This window comes from Hipposideros armiger, unplaced genomic scaffold (genome assembly GCF_001890085.2).
Source record: "Hipposideros armiger isolate ML-2016 unplaced genomic scaffold, ASM189008v1 scaffold_839, whole genome shotgun sequence".
NCBI lineage: Eukaryota > Metazoa > Chordata > Mammalia > Chiroptera > Hipposideridae > Hipposideros > Hipposideros armiger.
In genome coordinates this window covers 199,843-214,209 of record NW_017732189.1, presented here as the reverse complement: position 1 = coordinate 214,209, position 14,367 = coordinate 199,843, and the positions used below count along the sequence as shown (strand labels likewise).

The window sequence follows — 14,367 nt, the reverse complement described above, 5'->3', positions numbered from 1 at the left end:
AAGTTGCTGTCCTTTTGTTCTTCAGTCTAGTTGTGGAGGACGTTGCTCCACTGGCCCAAGTTGGCACCATCATTGCGCTCTTCCCAGACGAGGCAGATCAGTCGCCGGCTTCTGGACGGCCGCTCACTGCGGCTGCTGGCCGCTCACACTGGCTGCCGGCCACACACGGTAGTCCATGGCAACCCACTGCCACAGGGGCTGCAGCCTACACCGTCACCGGCGACTCACGGCAGCCCAGCTCCAGGTTGAGCTGTTGTTCAGTATCTTAGCTGTGGAGGGCAGTGTCACTGGCCCTCATGTGTGGGATCCGAACCGGGGCCCTCTGGCGTCCCAAGCCAGTTCTTAACCATCGCGCCACTCGGCCGGCCCCACATTTTATATTTTAAATACCCAAGTATAAACTGTCTGTTATTAAGGTGTATAATTTTTTTTTAAGATTTTATTGGGGAATTGGGGAGGAGAAAGCGCTGGGGAATTGGGGGAAGGGGAACAGACAAGTTGCTGTCCTTTTGTTCTTCAGTCTAGTTGTGGAGGACGTTGCTTCACTGGCCCATGTTGGTATTATCATTGTGCTCTTACTAGTTGAGGCAGTTGCTCGCCAGCTATTGGATGGCCACTCACAGGGACTCCTGGCAGCCCAGCTCCAGGTCGAGCTGTTGTTCACCATCTTAGCTGTAGAGGGCGTAGTGTCACTGGCCCTCATATGTGGGATCGGAACCAGGCCCCTGCTGCTCAGAGCTGGTGTTGCAAGCCAACTCTTAACAAACACGTCCCTCGGCTGGCCCAAAGGTTATAATTTACAAAATCATTTTAAATAGTTTAAAGTCAATATAATAATTGTAACTAAACCTTCCATGTCATGGGTATCTATTATTCAATTATCTTCACGTGTACACACATTACATATTGGGTCATTGGGAAAGTCATGATGCATTTTTGCATTGAAAAACATAGAAAAATATGTCATGACTTTCTCGACGACCCAATAGATACATTATTCAAATTCATTCATATTCATATTCAACAGTATACTGTTTATTCAAAGCTTAAGCATTCTAGTTGTACTCTACTGGTATGATTAAAATACTTATGAGAAATTTAGGCTACTGAATATTTTTATTATATAACTTCAAACCAGTGGCCCATGTATTTAGTGTTACGGTAATATGATGTGATATATATGAAATACCTCCAGATTAGCTTAAGTCAAGTGGCTCTCTGGAGCCTGGGGCTGGAGGTGACCCTTTTGGACAACACTGGCAACCATCAGTCCCTGACAGCAGTGTAGCTATTTTTAGGGGACAAGAGAAGACAGATGATGGTCCATCCTTCTGCTATCACAATGACTTTCTGGGTCACCCACTTGCTCACTGCATGTGTTACAGCAATTGTTGAGGGGTATATCCCAGATTAATGGGAAAGAAGCAAGTCAATATGGAAATTGCCGTTCTACATTGTTGACCTGGCTATTAAGCAGTAAGTACTGAAAGCTGAATTTGGCCATCTTAGCCAACTGTTCTTTTCACTAAGTACTCTGTCTCTAGGAACTATTGTTTTCCACCAAAGGTAGCATTAAATGGAATAGAATTACTTAAGTGTATTTCTTTTACTGAATGCCAAGCACTGTATTAGACATTATTGGGGTGGGAAAAGAGGTAAAAAACAAACAAAGAAACAAAAAATTGCTCTTAAGGAACTTACCCAAAGTTGTGGTAAACTATGATACAGCACCTATATTTTCTCAATTAAAACTGTCCAGCAGAACCGTAAATGAACAGGTGATAGAGTTTTGATTAAAATTTTTATTATGTTCTATTTGATGAAAGAATAGTGTAACTATGAGAAGGACCTTAAAAAACTCAAAATGAATCTATAAGTTTAATTTTCAGTGCCAGGATGGGAGGTGAGGGGGAAAGGCAACCAGGATAAAATGCTCTGAAGGCAGGAAATAGGTGTGTACCCAAGGAGGGAACATAGAACCATATCAAAACAATTTATATGCTAGCAACATTCATTAAAAATACCTCAACTGTTGATTTTTAAGTAAGTTTTTACTATCTTATATTGGGTTGTCAGAAAAGTCATGACGTATTTTTTTCTGTTTTTTGTTGCAAAAATGCATCATGACTTTTCCAACAACCCAATATTTTTATTAAAGTATAGTTATCTTAGTTTCAGGTGTACAACATAGTGATTCAACATTTATATACCTTACAAAATGATCACCATGATGCCCAATAATTTCTGTCATCATATTTACTACCTTAAGATATAATTTTCCTGTTATTTTTAGACAATGGAGAAAAGCACCTCTTAATACAGTTTAGTTAGCTTTATGCCACAGAATGCTAACATTGAGGTTATAATCAATATGCTTATTATCACCAAAATTATTTATATCAAGTTGTGTATTATACTAGCTATAATTCCAACCTATCCCTTGCTACATATTAACACTCATATCACATAGCCACTAGGGACAGGTAAACAGAAGGAAAAGAAGATTGAAAGAAAATCAACTAATCTATTTTGTCACAGAATTTAAAAATAGAATGTAATTAGTATTCAGTTTTATATATATAATTATATCTTAGATAAAATGTAAGTAGGTTTATATACATGCATCATACACAAGCTAAATCCACTAAAGTTTCTTGTTTACATGCTTTTGAAATATCAATCTTAAGCTAAAAAAATAAAATTTGAAATATTAAATAAAGGGCAACCTTTATTGAGTCCTCTCTATTTTACTAAGCACTGTGCCGCAAATGTTTTATCTCATTTAATTACTACAAGAGTGGTGTGAAGTATATTATTATTCCCCACCCCTCCTGCACTGTTTGGATGGAGGAAATCAAGGCTTAGAATAAGGAACATGCCAAAAGCGATGCAATGAGCGGTGGGTCCCGAATTCACACCCAACCAATGTGGCATCAGAACCCACACTCTAAATCACCTCTCTGAAAGAAAACAAAAAACCTCCCTGGCTACGATTTACCTAGATTTATGAATTATTTTCTCTACTGTCTAAGGCAGTCTAAATATTTGCTCTGTTCCCTGAGAATGGAAGGGGAAAGAAAAAGCCTTTCTGAAATTTGTATTCACAGAGAATCACTCAGTTGCTATACATGAGAGTTCCAACTCTTACCAGTAAAAGAATTGTGCATACTGATTATTATGGTTTGAATTGTGTCTCCAAAACATGTGGAAGTTCTAACCCCCTAGTACCTCAGAATGTGACCTTATTTGGAAATAGGGTCAGTGTAGATGTAATTAGTTACGATGACCATACTGGAGTAGGGGCAGTCCTTAATCCAATACAACTGGTGTCCTTACAGGAAGATGTGAGGACACAGGCAGAATGCCAGGTGAAGACAAAGTAAGAGACTAAAATTATGCTGCCACAATACAAGGAATGCCTGGGACTATGATGAGCTGGAAAAAGCAAGGAAGGATCCTCCCTTAAGAGGTTTAAGAGAGAGAATGGCCTTGACAACACCTTGGTTTTGGACTTTCAGCTTCTAGAACAGTGAGAGAATCAATTCCTGTTGACTTAATCCACCCAGTTTGAGGTACTTTGTTAAGGCAGCCATAGGAAACTAATACACAAATTATATGCAGTGTGATGTTTACGACAATATTTAAGCAAAGTGACTACATTATATTTTCACTTTGATGATGTTTGGATTATAGCAGGATTATGCAATTACCTCAACATGTAATAGAGCATCCTTGGTCTCCTTCAGCCTGCCTTTCGTCAAGTCAAGCTCATTTTGAAGTCTTCCTTGGGAGTCCTGAAGACTAGCAATGAGGCCTTCTGCGGAGCCCAGGCCTTGCTCGCTTTTCCTTACCAGCTCTTGGAGGCAGCCGATCTGTAAGTAAACAGGGTACTTTTAATATGCCTCACCTCATTGTCTTTTCTTTAATTGTAATTTTACTGACTGGGTCTTTCTTGATGGATTTGGAAGAAGCACTCAAATAACCATGATGGCCTTCTTCTGTTGTTTTTTTGAAAAGACTTTATTGATGATTTTCCTTTTTCATGACAACCATGTAAATAAATGGATATACCTCAATCTCCTGGTTTAACCAAAAGAATTCCTGGTTCTATCATATAATCAAATACCTATAAAAAGGAAGTCACACAAGATAAAGATTATATCAAAGATTGAGGAACAAAGTATTTTTTGATAAAAATGTTTTTAAACTACTCTTCAAAATTGAATAACTTATATTTCATTTGAGCCCAGTTCTCCTGCTATTTATAAAAGTGGCAGATTTAGATCAATAGTGACAAACTGGTAAATGTATCATACAGTAAGCTGTGATTTCTGTTTCCATAAAAATGTCTCACGAAATAGTTGAGTTGAATTTATACACTCTTGAAATTAGGAGCTAACAGGTGATTTGTTAAATAAGCAGATCCATACCATATAAGAACTAAAATCAGTAAATGAAGTACTTTAAATCACTTAGAATACTATGAAGTAAAAATTTCATTTTTATATAACTGCCAAGCCTACTGAAACTACAAAAATTAAAACTGGTAATTTACAAATACCTGAATATTTCTCATTGTAATTACAGGCATCACAAAGAAAACTATGAACATTCTCCTTCAGCCCCTCTCTGATCCACAATTCCCTCCTCCCCTCACATCCTATCCCCCCCACAGGTGGCTTTCCTGTTGCTTTTGCATGCAAATTTATCATATATTTGTATATGACATATATATATACATATACATATATACACATATATATGTATATGCTGAACAATTCTGGTAATGGTAGCATTTGATCTTGTTAGTATCTTTAAAAGGATGCCAACCTTAATAAATGAGCTGGGAGATTACCATCTTCTTTGTGCTTTTGAAATATTTACTTGTTTCTTGAAAATTTAGTAAAGTTCGTCTATTAAATGCCTCTGGGCACAGTTACCTCTGTAGATATGTGTTGGACTATTTCATTTCTTTTATGGTTGCAACTAGTTTGGTAAGGTTGTTCAACTACTTTGAGTCATTTTAGATATCTAAATTTTCATATAAAGATATCTTTTTCCTAATTTAAAAAATTCACTGGCATATCTGTATGTAGTATTCATTTCATTTACATGTTTTAAAATGTTCTCTGTCATTGTATTTATGTCCCCTTTCTCTATTCTATATTGCTTGCTTGTATCTTCTCTACTTTTTGTGTTGATCTGACTTGCCATAAATGTGTATTATATTAGTGAATGAATGAATGTAAGGAAAGGGGCTATAACAGACTTGAAAGAGATTGAACTTAGCAGAAAATCTAGTTTGAAGTTCTGGGTCTGTCTGTAAAATTGGAGTAATAACACCTACCTCACAGGGTTATTATAATAACTAAGTTCAAGGATATATGGGAACAGGGCTTTAACTGGAAAGCAACATACAAATATTAGATACCAATCAATAAGGAAGGAACACCCAAATTTATCAACAGGGAGAAGAATTTTCTTCCACAAACCAGAAAATTTTCAGATGAATAAGAGTTAGATGTACAAATGCAATACATGAAAAAACTTATAAAGACCAGTATTAGTTACCACATAAATAATTAAAGAGAGGGTCTACTCAGGAAACTAAGAATCTACTCAGGAAACTAAGAATCTAGAGGCAGAACAAATATGTTTAGGCAAAACCTTTAAAATTCTGTACAACTAAGTATAATAAGCAAATAAGTGATGAAAATAACTGATTAAAGATTGTTTTCTAAAATGTAATAAAAATGAATCTGTTGTCTCCCAATATCAAAATCTCCTTTTGTCATCTGGGGAATTCACCCTGCTTCCCTGTTGATCTATGTGGTCTCAGTAGGGCTTCAAAGCAAACTCCAGAGTTGAAATGCTTCATCAAAGTGTAAACCAATAAGGTTGTCTCATTCTGTTGGCCATAGGAATTGGTTCAGGGGCAGGCTCATGATTTAAGCTTATTTACTCACAGTGACCTCAGGAGTTTAAAAGAGGTTCCTTAAAAAACATGCCTTTTTCCAGTTGCACATGTGCTAAGGGAATATATGACTGAAACAAGACGTCAACACACAGAGAGCAAATCCCACTCAACAGAAAAAAAACTGAGTTCCAGTGCCAACAATTTCAGTTCTTAATCTGGTCATGCCTGATGCTAAGATTACCCTTGGACTTTTTAGTTATTTGATTCAATAAATTTCTATAGGACAGTTTGAGTTGGGATTTCTGTCATGATTTTCAACAGAGATCAATACCCTTGAGAACATGCATACTGAGGGAATGCAGAAGTAGAAACGTTTTCCTAGACCATCTATCCATGCTTGTTCTTCTCTAATCCATTCCCTTGCAACAGAGTCATTTTTAAATAAATTACAAATATGGACATGAGTGTAATCCCCGCCCCCAAGAAAGCATTCACATATTTTACTGAGCATCCTCCAAATGCTTCCCATTTCCCTTACGATAACATCCAAAGACTTTTGTGGGACTTCCAAGGCCTCTATAGCATAGCTCCTTTCTCTCTCCAGACTTAGCTTGACAGCTCTTCACCTTTTTGATCTTTACACTAACTGGGGAGAAGAGTGGCACGCGGTTAGGAAATGAGTTCTGAAATCATACCCCCTGGGTTGAAATTCTGGCTTTATTCACTTACTATGTGACTTTGGCAAGTTACATACATTTGGGGGACCTAGGAAAAACTATATAAAACCATGCCTGGGATATAGTAAGCACTAAATAATTATTATAGTTGTCATCGCACTCAATCTATACTGGCATCCCTCCATTTCCTAGAAACTTTTCATGCCTCAGGGCCTTTGCATAAGCTTTCTGCAGTTTGTTCTTCTGACAAACTTGTTAATTACGTATCGCCATTTTGTAATATGCGTCAGACTTCTAATTTCCATGTGTGTCCCTCCAGGATAATAGGGATCATATCTGACTTATTCACCACTATAACCACAGTGCTTAACACAACGCTTTGGTACCTAATAGCCATTCAATATTTATTGAATAAATGAGTGAGTCAATAACAGGAAAAGTTCAGTCTTACTAGCAATTAAGAAGAAATAAAATCTCTTTTCATCTCAATCTGTAGGTATTTAAGTCCTAAAAGGAACTTCAATTTCTTGACCTTGTATTGTACCAGGGTGGCTGCTAGGCCATAGGACACCTCTAAGCTGACAAAGGCAATCCCCTCAGCTCTGGTAGCAGCCCCAGTGCATGGAAAGAGGAGCAAAGATGCTTCTGTGTGAATTAGAAGAAGATTCCTCTTCCTCTAGACAGACAGAATGCTGCAGAGATTTATTTCTAAATTCTATTATAAACAGTGCTGAAATTTCATCAGCAATCTGTAATTATTCACTTAGGTTAAATACACAGAAATGAAACTGCTGAATTAAAGGACATGGCCATCTTTAAGCCTCTGATACATGCTACTAAATTCCTTTCCAAGAAATTTGTACAATTTTATATTCCTTTGAGTGCTTATTTCTTTACCCTCACCAACACTTTATGGCCTGTCTTAATTTTTTTTTTTATCATTGTTAATTTTATGGTAATAGAAATAGCATCTCACTGATTTTATTTTCAGTTTCTAAATTACAGTGATGTTAAATCTTTTTCATGTTCTTCTTTAGTCTTATTAAAAATAACTAGGGTGTCTGTATTTTTCTTGTTTTATACACTCTTAAGGTATTAAAGACATGCATTTTTATTACTCATACAATCTGCCAACCACTTATTCCACCCCTCCCAGTTTTTCCTCTCATAATTTTACTTATGGTGTGTTTTGATATACAGAAATTTTAGCTTTTACTATACAAATATTCTGTGGGTTTTTGGTTTTTTTTACAGTGAAAAAATTTATATTTAGAATTAGCCAGCTGGACTCAGTTTAGATGATCCTAATTTTTTGGCAACATCCAAAGCATCCCAGTCAGAGAGCAGGGGTCGGCAAACTGTAGCTCGCAAGCCACATGCAGCTCTTTGGTTCCATCTCAAAAGTTTGCCGACCCCTGGAAGAGGCAATCCTGTCTCTCACAACAATTTAAAAATTATTCGAGAGCCATAAATATATTTTTACATAATCACCATTATGTGAATAATAGCCTTTAAAAATATTATAAATGAAACTAATGATAGTTTTATTTTAATTTTCAATTTTACTTCAGAGCCACATGTACCCAAAGAGCCGCATGTGGCTCAAGAGCCGCAGTTTGCTGACCACCGGTGGCTCTTCCGTCTCAAAAGTTTGCCGACCTGTCATAGAGCTTCTTCACAGCCTGTTTGATCTTGACGTTCACAATGAACATACATGTACTGCGGTCTTCTATCTTCTCCATGGCTGACGTAATCGGGGAACTTGCTGACGGCATAGCGGTCAAGCTTGTTCCGCCTGGGGGCGCTTTTCCAAGGATATTTAGGCTGCCTTTGGAGCCACAGTGTGTTGGGCCTTTGGAAGGTGGGTGACGTGCAGATCTTCTTTTTTGTGGCCGTGGATATCTTTTAGCTCTGCTTTATTTGCCTTCAAAGCCTTTGCTTTGGCTCAGGGAGGGGCAGGGGCTTCCTTCTGTCGTTTTGGTGCCATCTTCGTGAAAAGGGTAAAATATTCTGTGTTTTTAATTCATGACTTTGCCATCATGTTTCCAAAGTCCCTCTTTGTTTTAAGGTTTGTCGCCTGTATATTCATATTTTATTTATATTAATATGCATGATTTGATATTTTAATCCGTAGTCCATCTGGAATTTTTTTGGTATGAGTTTGAAGAAGGAACCTAACTTCACTTTCCTCTCCACTTCCATTTACAGTCTCAAAAGAGCAGAGTCATCCAGTATGATTCAGATTAGACCTAATAACTCTAGCTTCTATTCTACTTTTCTGCTGAAACTGTAGAGAAGGCCTCAGAGAACTCTTGATTGCATAACCTTTTCAGACTTCTAGGCACTGTGTGACACCGTAAGGCACTTTCACCCTCTTGTAAGTGGTACCTGCTTTCTGGTTTTCTGATATCCTTAATCCTTGTTCTCATGCTTCTGATTTCTCCTTCTCAATCTCTTTTCCCCGGCTCTATAAAATCAATAGTGGTGCCCCTCTTTTATCAGTGATCAGCTCTCATCAGCTACCCTTGGGTGAAATCTTCTATTTCTATGGCTTCAAGGGCTGCCTAATCTTTAGCTCCAACCTTGAACTCTCTTAGTTCCAGCCTAGAAGTCCTGCAATCGCATCAAAGTCAGCACATCCAAACAACTCAATGTCTTGCCATTCCAATGTACTTTCCTCCTGTGATTCCTAGTTTGGATTCCAATAGTGGCAGCATTATCTGTCCAAATACTTGAGCTAGATACTTGAGTCACTTTCTACCACTCATCATATCAAGTCCTATAAATTTTATTTTTGAATAATCATCTCCACTCTGTTTTACTTTGTTACACAGGATGCTAAGCATCCCTTGCCTATACTAATGTAATAGTATCTTAAGTCATCTAGCCGACTCTAATTACCAACACCTGCCCCACACAAGTCATCCTCCTACTGCCACCAGGGTAAGTCTTTTTCTATGATCATCTGATAATGTGGTAGCTGCTACTCTGTTGCTAACACTCCATCATTAGGAGAAATTCCAAAGTAAGTCTTTGTCTGAAGAGTAATTCACCATTTAGCTTCAACTTTCCTTTCTAACACATCTTTTGACAAGGCGCATATGTATCCTATGGTCAAGTGCAATAGTTCTCAACCAGGATCAATTCTGCCTCCAGAGACAATATCTGGAGACATTTTTGGCTATACAACTAGTGGAGAAGGAATGGTGCACACTACTGGTATATAGTATGTGTAGAGGCCAGGGATACTGCTCAACATCCTGAAGGATTATCTGGCTCAAAGTTGTAAATAGTGCTGAGGTTGAGAGACCCTGGGGCACTGGTATTAAACTTTCTATGGTTCACTGAGCCATTATAACTTATATACCATTAGGGCTGTACTTACATTATCCCTCACACCCATGTTATCTTTCATCATTACTATTACATATTTCACCCGCTTTTCAAAGACCATCACTCATATTGCATTTAATTCTCCAATATCACATTCTCCAAAGCTTGTATGAACCCTTATAGTCAGATATTCTCCTGTGAACTCTAAAATTATATTTATCACTGAATCATAACAGTGCTTGAAATTATGAGTTCCTTGACATTTTGTCAAAGTATCCCTACCACCTAAGAGATATGATGCAGTCAATAAATGTTTCCTAAGTCATAAAAATGTGCAAATGTTACTGACATTACTGGATTCTATTTCCAACTTTTCTGGAGACCAACCTAGTAATAAATAATGAGAGCTATAAGATTATTTCTACTCTTTGGCCCAATAATTTAATTTAGGGCAAGAGCTAGACAAAAAGACAATTTTTTAAAACAACGAAAGTATTTATAAACCTGATAATTTATCCACTTACCAGTAAAACAAAACCCTGAGAAGCAGGGTTGAGAGAAGGCCTCTCTAATACCCCTGGCTCCTTAGGGTCTCAGGCCAATGGCTGAAAACGCCTTGGTTGTCAGTGATCAGGACACAAAACAGGCCTTCAGAAAACCCCCCCTTTCTACTTTGGCCAAGGTCTTTGCATGATAGTCCCCTCCCATTAAATAAAAGGGGGGGAACTCCTTAAAATTATCACTATTTATAATAAAAAATTTTAAAACATTAAATGCTCAACAGAGCAAATGCTTAAGTACCTATGGTAAAGATATATGATGAAACACTATACAAATATTTTAAATGACTAATATGTAGACAAAGTTAATAAATGGAAATATTATATGGAATCAAGTTTTGTAAATCAAGTACCACAGCATTTGTGAATACAGATTATAACTGGTTTAAAATGCACATACATACATTAAATGCCATTAGAAAATCTGAAATTTTAAAAACATTCCTCATGTTCTTAGTTTGTTTGTTTGTTTATTTGTTTTTAGTGATTAATTTCATAAAGAGCAATACTCAGAAATTTTAGTTCCTACCAGTGACTCTGATGACGTATAGTACAGATCCAGGAATAGAGTTATAGACTCAACCACTGTTTTCTACACTTGATCTTAGCCAAGAGGCCGAGAAGCTATCAACCACTGTTTTCTAAATCATGGCAATAAATATCCTAACGTCTCCTGTTATCTGAATGCTAGTGCACCTACAGGAGCCAGAGAATCGAGTTATTTGCTTGTTGTAGTAGGCAGAGTTCTAAGATGACACCTCTCTGACCCTCACTTTTCCTGGAACCTATGAATGTGATGGGATATCACTCCCATCACTGTGTTACCCTACTTAGCAAAAGAGGTCTTGCAGATGCAATTCAGATGCTTGAGTAGTTGACTTTAAAGTAATTCAAAGGGAGACTATTCTGGTTGGGCTTGACCTAATCAGGTGAGCCCCTAACAGAGAAGTGAGAGAAATTCTATGCCAGCCTTGAAAGAGTAAACTGCTATGTTGTGAAAGGAGGCAGCCATGTAGCAAGGGCTTGAGAAAGGCTTCTGGGAGTCAAGAGCAGTTTCTGGCCAACAGCTAGCAAGAAAACAGGGACTTCAGTCATACAGCCACAAGGAAATGAATTCTGACCACAGCCAGTAAACTTGGAAGAAAACCCTGCACCTCACATTAGACTGCGGCCTCGGCTGTCACCTTGATTTCAGCCTTGTGAGATCCTGAGCAGAGGATCCAGCTAACCCACACTTGGACTTCTGACCCACAAAATTGTGAGATAATAAACATGTGTTGTTCTCAGCCTCTAAATTTTATGGTAATTTGTTACATAGCAACAGAAAACTAATACTTTTATTTATTTGTAGGAAGTTGATTTAGTCTCATGCACTCAACATACATTTCATTCACAAATATTTACTGATCTGCTACCATGTGTCAGGCAGAATATCAACTGTAAAATAACATTTTATAATAAACACATCTAAATATTTTTATTTTAACAAAGTACTGACTATATATATAATATATATACACATATATATATTATATATATATATATATATATATATATATATAAAGTATGTCTAGGAGAAAATCTACAACTTAAATGTTATAAGAACATTTAAAAAGACCATAATAGTCAGATTTATTGGTCATTCAGTCAGGTATTTTTTGTCTTTGAAGGTGATCTCAAATAACACTTTATAGGAAAACAGGGTTATCCTCCACCTGAGATTTTAGACTCTCTAGCTTCCCTTAATATCATATTATGTTTCTGGAATTCATGAATTTATCATCTAAATCCATACTTGACATATTTATATATTTAGGCTATATCACTTGTAAGGGTATCAAGATCCATCAACTTATGAAGACAGTACATTCTTTAATTTTATTCTAAAACAATCACTGAGCTTATAAAGTATCCCCTAATTCTTCTGTCTTACCATAGATATGTCTACTTCTCAGCCAGTAAACATAAATGGAATAAACTCTTCTATTTAAAAGGCAAAAACGTCAGATTAGATATTTTTTGAAATGCAGCTATATGTGGTTGGCAAGAGGCACACATAAACATAAGAATGCAGAAAAACAGAAAGTTAGTGTATGGAAAAAGGTATACCAGTCATAGCAAACTAAAGGAAAGCTAGCTATACAAACTAAAGGAAAGCTAGTTATATAGCTATATATAACAGACAATACAAACTAAGCCAAAAAGTATGATTCATTAAGTAGCTAAAACAACTTTATATTTGTATGCACACACCAAAGCCTCTAAATATACAAAGCAAAAATTGACAGGCTGTAAGAATAAACAAATCCACCTTTACAATATAAGTTTTTAGTAACTGATCAAGAAAAATAAAAAAGACTACAGAATTCTTGAAGAAAATGGCTCAAATCTCGGTTTAATGAACAGGCACACAGACTACATTGCATTAAACAACTGGATGCACCCAGAACATTATATTTCTTTCATGTGCTAGGTCACAATGTCAGCCTTAAGAAGTTTCAAAAATTGTTTTCATACAAACCATGATTTCTAACCACAAAGCAGTTAAGGTGAAAAGCATTTCAATTTCACACAACTCTTCCAGAGAACAGAAAAGGGAATAAGTCCTACTTCATTTTACAAGACTAGTAAAACCTTGATTCCCAAACCAGAAAAGGATGGTGCAAAAAAAGGAAAATTACAATCTTACCTAAGCCTAGGCTCAAAAACCCTAAAGTGAATACTGACAAACTGAATCTAGTATTATATAAAATACTATATAATACTTCATGACTAACTAGGACTTATTCTAGAAATCCAACTTTGATGTAATATTAGAAAACTGATTAATATAAGGTATCACATTAACAAATTTAAAAAAGTAAATTTCAGTAACTGCAGAAAACTCAACATTAATGTGTGATATTCTTTATTTTTTTATTATTTTGTTTGTTTATTTGTTTTGTTTTGTTTAATGTGTGGTATTTTTTAAATTCAGAAACTAGAATTACAAAAAAAAATTCCTAAACCTGATAAAGATCATTTACAAAAGAAAACTTTAGAGAAGCATCATAATTAACTGTGAAATGTTAATATCCTTCCCTTTAAGAGCAGGAAACAAAACAAGAATGCTTATTATCTCTGGAGAGCCTACTCGGCAAAGCAGGACAATACAAAAGCTGTCCCAGGCTGGGAGGTGCACGCGGAGGAGAGATGGGAGGAGAGAAGAGCCAGGCAGGTTCTGGGGGAGCCATTCTAACGTGCAGGCACCAAAACTTAGCCAGGGTGCTAAAATATACTGGTGAATGCATCAAAAAGGAAAATCAATTACATATTTATTAGAACTCTTCTTAAATCATTGTATGTAGGCTTGATGAATACTTAAGCTATTTGGAATTAAGAGTAGAATTCCAGAGGGACCTGTATGAGAAACACTGATGGTCACTAAGCTGCTTTCTAATGAGAGTGGGACATTACAGCTAGGAAGATTGGGTTCTGCTGAGAGAGGTATGCAAATATGGAGCCAGTGGAAGACTATCTTGGACAATAGCGGAGAGGTTGAGCTAATACCAATAACAATCTTAACTCTCTATCATCCCCAAATGATACCTTCTCTGGATAAATGTTTGAATATAATTAAAGAATACTGAGTACAACTGATTAGGCTGCACAGGGGCACTCATGTGTTTTGGTGTGGTTTCTGTGGGCAGAAGCAGAGTGATAAGAAAGCAGGACTTACAGACCACTGGGGGAGATGAACAGCCAATAAGACAAGAAGTGTCAAGACAAGAACTTGTTTTAGCTCAGAGATATAGAGGAAAAACTGATGGTTGCTAGCTGGGAGGGGGGTGGGGATAAGGGAGAAGAGGAAGGGATTAGACAGCATAAATAGGTAACTACA

At 36.8% G+C, this 14,367-nt stretch overlaps 1 protein-coding gene across 1 annotated transcript in view; it reads right to left on the bottom strand.

The window, feature by feature from the left end:
* Nucleotides 1-14,367, bottom strand: part of FAM184A (family with sequence similarity 184 member A) — a 133,041-nt gene that overhangs the window by 44,802 nt on the left and 73,872 nt on the right. The window contains exon 6 of the mRNA XM_019629330.1: nt 3,711-3,872. Coding sequence (XP_019484875.1) covers nt 3,711-3,872 — 162 coding nt within the window. The remainder of the gene's footprint in view (nt 1-3,710; nt 3,873-14,367) is intronic.